Source organism: Nanorana parkeri, unplaced genomic scaffold (assembly GCF_000935625.1).
Source record: "Nanorana parkeri isolate BGI_ZX_2015 unplaced genomic scaffold, ASM93562v1 scaffold465, whole genome shotgun sequence".
Classification (NCBI taxonomy): Eukaryota; Metazoa; Chordata; class Amphibia; order Anura; family Dicroglossidae; genus Nanorana; species Nanorana parkeri.
Window position 1 is genome coordinate 346616 of NW_017306733.1, and position 10087 is coordinate 356702.

Consider the following 10087-nt stretch of genomic DNA (forward strand, 5'->3'; position numbering starts at 1 on the left):
GCTTTGATGGGCAATGCGGTTGGCTTCTGGCCTCTCATTGTGATCGCAGCCACATACCGAGAACACGGCCGTAACCATCCGAACGTATTTGTGTTTCTGACACGGGTGGAAAACTGATGACTTTGCAGGAAAATTGAATATTTTAGCCCCGTTGTGGTTTTTAAAGACCTGTTTCATATCTCAGCCGGGATTGCAGTTTGCAAAGTTTTGCCAGTTATGAGTTTCCGGAAAGCCGCGGACTCGCGTTTGCCCGATCTTTCCCTCAGCAAATTTGGATTTTTACAATTGGGTTATTGCAGCGCGAGGATAACGGGGGGCTGAAGGTGCGACGCAGACAAGCGTTTTCTTTAACCCCTTCACGACTGACGACGTACAGTGCACGTCGCCAGCATCGGGGCTGTTTAAACAGACTCTGCTTAAACTTGTATTGTCGGCTTTACAATAGAAGCGATTCTAGCGACTCAGCTGTCGCCAGATCGCTTCTACAGTCCCGTAAAGGCCCACCCCCCCGTGCTTCCCGTGCTCTGTTGCCCCTCCTACAGGCCTGGGACCGGCTTCTTTGGTGTCGGCGGGGAGCTGGGAACGTCGATCCCCTCCCCGTTCTATGGGACCAGGGCGATGTAGATTGCATCACTTCCGGTCCCAAAGCTGTCATTGGTCGGCTCCAAAAGCCCAGCTATAAGCTATTGAAGTGCGATCTGCACTTCAATAGCTTATTTGGAGTGTAAAGGTGACACTGGGGGTCTTAAGGACCCCCAGCATCACCTTAAAGAGTTACTGTCACCACCATCTGCTATCACATGGGGAGCTTGTAAGCCCTCCTATGTGATAGCAATTAAAGTAAAGTAAAACAAAAAACAGTTTTTATAATTAACATTAAATGAAATAAATCTAAACATAATGTAAAAAAAAATTATTAATGTCCCCCGCGTAAACACGCGTCGGGTGCGTCTACATATGAAAACAACGAACGCGCTACACATGTTGGGTATCGCCGCGCATGCCGGAGTGAGAGCAATAATTCTACTGGAGGAAATCTCACCATTGTGGGAGGGGCAGAGATACAAACTACTGGGGGGCAATCTCACCATTGTGGGAGGGGCAGAGATACAAACTACTGGGGGGCAATCTCACCATTGTGGGAGGGGCAGAGATACAAACTACTGGGGGGCAATCTCACCATTGTGGGAGGGGCAGAGATACAAACTACTGGGGGGCAATCTCACCATTGTGGGAGGGGCAGAGATACAAACTACTGGGGGGCAATCTCACCATTGTGGGAGGGGCAGAGATACAAACTACTGGGGGGCAATCTCACCATTGTGGGAGGGGCAGAGATACAAACTACTGGGGGGCAATCTCACCATTGTGGGAGGGGCAGAGATACAAACTACTGGGGGGCAATCTCACCATTGTGGGAGGGGCAGAGATACAAACTACTGGGGGGCAATCTCACCATTGTGGGAGGGGCAGAGATACAAACTACTGGGGGGAAATCTCACCATTGTGGGAGGAGCAGAGACACAAACTACTGTAGGAAATCTCACCATTGTGGGAGGGGCATAGACACAATCTACTGGGGGATATCTCACCATTGTGAGAGGGGCAGAGACACAAACTACTGGGGGAAAATCTCACCATTGTGGGAGGGGCAGAGATACAAACTACTGGGGGGAAATCTCACCATTGTGGGAGGGGCAGAGACACCAACTACTGGAGAAAATCTCACCATTGTGGGAGGGGCAGAGACACATACTACTGGGAGAAATCCCAATACCAAAGTTTTAGAGCTATTATAAGCTGGTGACCCCACAAACGTTAATATCCCTTTTAGGTGAAGATTACCTTAAAAATGCTTTCCATCTTTTGGTTTAAATGAAATCCTCTCCCCAGATGGGGAATAAAATAAAATAACGGAGCACTTCAACATGGAGGTTTTACAAACTTTGTGAGTACCGAGTACCAGCTGCGGTTGAGCCTTATACACAGGCGTATACGAGTTGCTGTTTTTATTGCCAGCGAATGGCAGACTTGTGAAGAATTCTGCAGCTCACGCTAGTTAATAGACTTCCTGGTGTAAGCTGACAAGAGAACTTTGTGAATAAATGTCGCAGCGCCGCTTCCTAATTCCCTCATTAACAGCTCTCTCTCTTTGCATTGTTTTGTAGGGCAATCTGCAGATTCATCAAGTTCACGTGGGTCAGGACGGACAGGTAACCTCTGCCATCGTTAGCTTCCACTTTGCTGGAAAATGCCTTTGTGTTTGTTTCCATATGGTCTCGTGTAGACAGGCTGATCTCATCACACAAAACTCGGCAAACCACAAACCAAACAAAAAATACCTTGTATGACAAACAGAGCCGCTCAGATTAAGATGATCCCTCATCCCGAGAGTAAATTAACATGACAAGGCGATCCTTTCCGTGACGGCTGCATTTCACAATCTTGCGTTAACTGGGAAGAGAGTTGCGTAAGCAAGCGCAGTCTTCGGGGTGGGGGGGCAGAGGGGGTTAATCTCATAAAAAACCCCCCCCCCCCCCCTTTTTAAATAAGACGGTGAAATACGTCATACGTTCACTCTGTTATTGGTCAGAAGAGGCATTGAGGTTTCATATGAGCTGAGCTCGTGTGCCATCACCAGTTCTAGTTCTGATAACACTGCCTCCTCGTCTGCAGTTATTCCTTGTCTCCATTGACAGCAAATAACAATTTATATGTAAAACAGTAAAAAAAAAACAAATTCTGTTTTTAATGCAAACAACCTAAAATTGCAGGTTAAACATATTGCAGGCATGCGTACCTGCAAACCGGTGTGACCATTTGCTGTATCCATAATTTAGGTTCTCCAGATGTCATCTTTCACAGTCTATTCCAGGGGTAGCCAAACTCCGGCCCTCCAGCTGTGGTGGAACTACAAATCCCATGAGGCATTGCAAGATGTTCACCGCCACAGACACGACTCCCGGAGACAGATGCATCGTGGGATTTGCAGTTTCACCACAGCTGGAGGGCCGGAGTTTGGTTACCCCTTGGTCTAGTCTATTATCTCCCGTCCATATTAGTGGGGGGTGATGAAGAGGATGCTGCCGACTGAGGCAAAGCAATGTGATGTCATTTCCCCACAGGAAGTTCTCTGTAGGAACTGCTTTTAGTATTTTTCAGCAGGAAATGGGGCATGTAATAGGGTGGTTCTAGACCCACCTCATCCTTCCTCTCTCCTGCTCTTTCAGCATCTACTTGTTGCTTGTTTTACTAAATACAGCTGTCAGTCATATGAGAGCGGTGAACACAGGGGTGGAACTCGGATGAGCCGCACTATTCCTCGCGGTCACATGCTCTGCCCCTTGTGCAAATGTAGGAGTGTCATGAGGGAGGTGTGGTAATCTGATGACCTCTGAGCCGTGCAGCCGGCAGAGATTAAGCCAAGAGGTCACAGAGAATCCACAGCAGCTGGGAAACATATTGAGAAAGCCACACACACAAAAAACACCCCAAAAATGAAATCTTTTTGGAAAGCAGACACCACAAGGTGATAATATTGTTGGTAATAAACAAACATGCTCCCATTGATGTGGTTAAACCATGGAGCCTGTTAAACGGTGCACTAGATACAGGTCTTTATTAATGTACAGGTCATACACAGAGGGAGAAGGTGAAGGGGTTGTTGTACAGGTAGGACAGGGATGGCCAAACTCCGGCCCTCCAGCTGTGGTGAAACTACAAATCCCATGAAGCATCTCTCTCCGGGAGTCATGTCTGAGAATCTTGCAAAGCCTCATGGGATTCGTAGTTCCACCACAGCCGGAGGGCCGCAGTTTGGCATCCCTGCAGTAGGAGGATGAAGAGGAGGTTAAGGTGCAGGATAAGGGAGGGGAAGAGGTTCAAATACAGGTCACATACAGAGAGTACATGTACAGAATATCAATGCCTTAATGAAATTAATCGAATCTGCTGCTTCACTCATAATTCTTTCATTGATAAAATCCTCCTTCCTCCTTTATAAGAGAAATGGAAGGGATCTCCAATGTAAACACTTGCAGTGTTTACATTTGTAGTCACCACAATTGGTCATCACAGCGATCACAAGGCACAGAGCCACTTTGATTGGCTCTGTGTTATTGATCTTCGCTGTCCAATCCCATACATACACACAGGTAGTAAACAGTACCATTTATAAACGGCACTCCAGACACACACATCCATCTCTACACAGTTTCTTTTTACAATATGACGATTTTGAGGTGGTTAAAGAAGAGAATGCTTAGCTGGTCGCTGCAGGCAGCCATTTTTTTCCCCTGTGCTGAACATCTGGGTATTGAATGATATTTTAGGTGACCCTTATTGAAATGCATTATAGGCAAGGCTGACTGTGAATGTTTCATACCTCAGCTCTCCCTAAGCCGCTTGCAGCTGTCTCCCACCATTTATGCTTTCGTACGCAAAGCCAATTCTAACAGCACTCTCTCCCGGCAGAGGGTTTCATTGGATATCGTGTACTGGTTATTGTATATCTTAAATATGTCAGCAGTTTATAAAGCCCCTGTGTTCTGGTTTTTATGTATTGGCTGGTATTCCCTGAACCATTCCAATATAACTGTACTGATTTCATGTTGGTGGTAACGTTTTGCTTATATTATTTCTGAGCTGCTATAACATCGGTATATTAAGTTTTCCTTAATAGTCTTTAGAGCAAATGTCTCTTGCCATGTATGTGTCTATATATCTATATGTAACTGTGTGTGTATTGTATGCATTTGCCTTTTCCGATGTAATAGGCCATTGTCTATAGACATCTGCACACACTGTCCTAAAACCTTTTCCAGATAGTCCGATCCAACACACGTATAGTCATTGTGTTAAGATCGCCCCCAAAATAGATGCAACATCAGACGGGCTTCATGTCTACATTTTATTATTATACAGGATTTATATTGCGCCAACAGTTTGCGCAGCGCTTTACAATATAAGGAAGACATTACAATCACAATACAATTCAATACAAGATGGTAAGGAGGGCCCTGACCCTGAGGGTTTACAATCTAAGAGGGAGGGGGAAGTGATACATGAGGAGGGAGCTGTGTGGTGATGAATTATTTGAGAATGTGATGGTTGAGTGGTTAGGTTCAGGTGGGATCGGCTTCCCTGAAGAGATGAGTCTTTGGGGAATGCCTAAAGGCAGTCAAGGTGGGCGACAGACGGACAGGTTGGGGTAAAGAGTTCCAGAGGATGGGAGAGACTCTAGAGAAGTCCTGGAGGCGCGCATGTGAGGAGTTGACAAGGGAGCTGGAAATCAGGAGGTCTTGGGAAGAGCGGAGGGGACGGTTAGGGTGATACTTTGAGACTAGGTTGGAGATATAAGGGGGGAGCCTGTGTAGAGGAGGGAGTTGCAATAGTGAAGACGAGATATAACAAGGGAGTGTATGAGTAATTTAACGGTTTCATTGGTGAGGAAGGGGTGTATTTTGGAGATGTTAGGAAGGTGAAGGCGGCAGGATTTGGATAGCGATTGGATGTGTGGAAGAAAGGTGAGGTCCGAGTCAAGGATGACACCTAGGACCTTGGCATGGGAGGAGGGGTGGATAGTTGTGTTAACAATCTCATATACTTTCCATACTTTTGTAGCGTGAGGATTCCTCCCCTCCCCATACTGCTCCCGGGTGTCTGATATGAATCTGTTTCTGACATTTCTGGGGTGTAGAGGGGTATTGCTCAAACACATGGGATTTGTTAGCTCCCTGAGTGACATTAAACTCTGGGAGAATTCTCAACACAATCAAATAAAACTGTTCTCAGTTACCCAGTTCACGGAACAATTAAACATTTTTTTTTGTTCCGAGTTCGCCTAGTTTCCAGCGTGAGTAGTGTGAAGACTCGATAGGTTCATATCAAGGACTGGCAGTCTTCTACTCTGGCCCTCTTGACGGGATTTTTTTTGGTGATGCACACTGCAACTTATTCATCGGGAGTGGAATCGACCCAAAGGTTTATGGCTGAGCTGGAGGCTGCTTGTCTCTGTCTGAAGGGATTAATCTGATGACTAAATTCAGCTGTATATTCTTTTCAGATGGGAAGTTGGTATTGAGTGCGAAGGCTTGGAATTTGGGTGTGCCAAGAACTGCGATTATGCCCTAGGGACTCACAGGTGGCCCCCTGACATGTAGACACCTTTTCAGTTTATTTATGGCTAAACTGCAGATTATATCTTACCGCGATACAGATGTTGCTTCCATTTCCGCAAAGTGCCACCACCCCAGGAACAGTCCTAAAATCCCCGTGTTTCTGTTACTACATTAAGATTTAATTTATTGTTCTGTGTAATGCCTCCTGAAAATTTTTTTGGGATGTTGCTTCTGTTTTCTGGTGTTGTTCTTTCCCCCCAAATAAAACCTTTATATCGTTAATGCAGTTTATTGGTGTTCATGCACTATGGTCAGGTAATCATGTAAAGAAGGGGTGCCCATAATTTTTTGTGTTAAGATCTAATTTTCAAATGACGAGCTACATGAGATCTACCAACAAAAAAAAACAAAACTACCTCACTCTCTCTCCTGGCTGTCTCTCCTCGCTCTCCTGGCTGTCATTCCTCGCTTTCTCTCCTGGCTGTCTCCCCTCGCTCTCTCCCCTGGCTGTCTCTCCTTGCTCTCTCCCCTGGCTGTCTCTCCTTGCTCTCTCCCCTGGCTGTCTCTCCTCGTTTTCTCTCCTGGCTGTCTCTCCTCTCTCTCTCCTGGCTGTCTCCCCTGGCTGTCTCTCCTGGCTCTCTCTCCTCTCTCTCCCCGCGCTCTCTCTCTCCCCGCTCACCTTGCTGTATTTTGCAAACAGTGTAGTGCAACGCGCTGTGTAAACTAATATTCTTTGATGTAATACATAGCACTTCAACCACCAGAATCCACCAGAAAGGTGTCAGGGAGCTCGGCTCGGCAGACTCAGGCTAATAGGTAATATACCAAAATGGAATAAAGGGGCCGCCATTCACACCCTTCGTGATCTACCAGCATCAGCTCTGAGAGCTACTAGTAGATCACCATCTACCTAATGGGCACCCCTGCTGTAAAGTCTTCTATGAAAAGAGAACTCCAAGTTAAAAATTGTTTGGAGGTGAGGACGAGTTGTGAATCTCAGCCATGTGTATTTCCGTGGAGGAACCTGTACATCTTCTCAATAGACCTCTGTTGAGTAATCTTCTCACTGACATACGTAGAAAGGTAGCAGATCTTTTGATCCAGGGGTTGTAAGTACAGGATTTGTTCCGACAGAGACATAATTGAAGGATTGCACAATACTTTGATCAGTTGCTCTGCATTAGAGGACTTTCAGTCATCCCTCATCCATTTTCTGCTAGTGCTGCTACGGGTGCAAAAGGCTGACAAATCTGTAGAGGAGCCAAATGAATTACTGTCTCTGCGGATAGGTCATAACAGAGAAAGGACCTAGAGGAGGTGCGTCCTTTAGATGTCAGTCACTGGTCTGGGAGTGCATAGGTAAAGGGGGAACCTACTGCAGCCTGCATGCAACCAGTAAAGTCTAAACTCCCATGCTGGCTTACTTGTTCCAGGTCATTGACTAATTAAGCAGTAAAGATATACATGACAGCCCTGGAGTGATCGATGGCAGGTACCATATTTTTCTGCTGACAGGCTAGCTTGAAGGAAGATAAACAAACCAGCGCTTTATACTTTTTTTTTCTCTTAGGATGTGAGAGATGTTGTGGGAGGGACACATGCAGAGCTCCTAATGTAAAGGTTTGGTATGCAGTGAGCTTAGGTCTCTGTGCATTTGACCAGATCTCCGTGTTTGTAGCGTTTGTTGCTGGGGAACGGCGTCTTCAGTCAGTTCATGTTTTTGTGGCATCTGAAGATTACACATCTGATCTAGCATGTCTGTGCCAGAGCATAAATCCAAGCTGTCCCCTTGTCTCTGCTAAATGGAAGTCTATCACCGTGCTTGTTTGCCAATGTCTCTCTCATACACTTATCTCAGAATAGTTACGGCCAGAAGAAACATCACATTTAAGAGAGGGAAATACAATAATCAGTTGCGAAACATGTATTTTGTATTTTTACTTTTAGCTTGCATTTGAAAACATGATATCAAACCTTGGAGCCCTTCTTCTACGGGAACATAGTGTTTTGGGAGTTGACTTATTCCTGTCATAGCTTCGCGTTCAGGCTGCAAAGCACACAGGAGTCGACTTACTAAGTGGCAGTGTGGTCTGACAGTGCGCCATTCATCTAACGCTGTTCGTACTTGTGGCTAGGTGAACCAGCAAGATGGCTCCAGATGGGGCATTTCAGTGGCCCCTGATAAAGAGATCTGGTTTCAGTTTGTGTTGTTTGTATGGCATTGAACCGCATTATGTTCCTCGTCTGTTGAGAACTACAGCTTAGGTCTTACCTGTGACCATAACTATAGTAAAGGTGCCCATAGTACTGGCCAGTCTGTCTGATCTCAGCAGGATTTATGTCAATTATACATAGTCTATTCAGCTTGGGGGAATCCAGGTAATGGTTTGTAATCTAGGAACCCATTTTAATGACCCGTTTTTAATGTAGGAAAGGTATTCTCAAACACACCCACTGTCTCTCTCATGCATACGAAAAACCTGATTTATCAAAGAGTCAACCTGCATGCTCTCTCTAGTACAAACCGCCTTGTACTGTGTGTTGAAATAAGCTGGCATCAGGTATTCAACTAGACAAGCTTTGTGCTGTTTACAGTTGGCTGTCTGGAATTTTATATTATGGGGAGGGGGCTAAGGCTTGGCTAAACTCAAGCAAGGGCTGTCTGCTTCCAGCAGTTGTGATCTCCAATAACTGCATGAGTGCATTTTAGCATTGAAGTCTTCATTTATGGTTGCTGGTATCACTGACTCAAACTATGACATACCATTGTTGACTAACGGGCAAAACGAGCCGCAGTCATAACTTCCAGAGGCAGATGCATGACTTGACTTTAGTTTCACACCAGCTGAGGGGCTGGAGTTTGGCTACCCCAACAATAAGTTCTAACTCGGATGCAGCAGGGGTAGAGTCATTGAGCAGGAACAAATAATGTGTATGTGTGATCAGATGAAAGAATGTCTATACTGGATCCAATCATCTCTGATCCCAGTAAAACTCAATTGTTGAGTACATTCAAAACATGACGAGTCTCGCCCATTCACACTTCTCTTTTTTGCTGCCAGTTTTGGTGTCGGCGGTTCCTGCTAGTTGATGATTGCACCATTACCACCAAAATGTTCCTTTCAATTAACTTGTTCTAAACTTTTGCACCTTCAGCCGTAACAATTATAATTTTTTGGGGGCTTTTCTGTTCCAATGAAAGGAAGGGAGAAGAACTTTATTAGTTGTTAACAGTAACGCACACTTTCCTTTCAGACACCAAGGTGTAATCTAACAAATTAGCCAAGTGGAAACATTCCTTTCCTTTCAGACTTTCCGAATACATGAAATGCTGTGTGCCTTGTGGTCAGGCTGCCTCATCTCTCAGTAATCGGATAGGCTGAATGTTAGCGCGGCGAGAAGCGTTTGTGAGAAGATGATGGATACACGAAGGTAAAGATTACTCCGCAGACTGCTTTTCCTGTTAATATTGAATGCCAGTCGTGGTGCAGAGCGAGGAAGAAGTATTTGGATGCCTTCACGGTGCTCTTCATTAACATAGATGTCATAGCGGAGAGGGGGGGGGGGGAGGTCTGACAATATGCCTTTAACGGAGCCCGTGTCAGATTTATAAATAGCAAATTGCAGTGTCAGCCTTGTGAGCTGCCTTTATGTGCTCACAGCTTTGATGTTAAACTAAAACCACAAGACCCACTGTTGTTTTAAGTTTGGCAGCGCGATTAGGTTCAGCACTCAATAGCTTTTCCAGCAAACATGAAAAAAAGAAAAGAAGCCTCCCATTTATAGAAAGAAAACATTTGCCTTGTGCATTGTATTGATGGATCTGTTCGGCAGCAATTAGGAACACACTGGAAAGTTGGAAGTTCTCCCCAGTCTCCGATTCCCAGGATCATTCATTATCTGCAGGTTGTAGCCTGGGGCCCTTTCTATGTTTAGATGTGGAGATATATTATTTTATGGCAAGGTAC

At 45.4% G+C, this 10087-nt stretch overlaps 1 protein-coding gene across 1 annotated transcript in view; it reads left to right on the plus strand.

The window, feature by feature from the left end:
• Nucleotides 1–10087, plus strand: part of BANP (BTG3 associated nuclear protein) — a 331188-nt gene that overhangs the window by 215266 nt on the left and 105835 nt on the right. The window contains exon 11 of the mRNA XM_018560558.1: nucleotides 2169–2213. Coding sequence (XP_018416060.1) covers nucleotides 2169–2213 — 45 coding nt within the window. The remainder of the gene's footprint in view (nucleotides 1–2168; nucleotides 2214–10087) is intronic.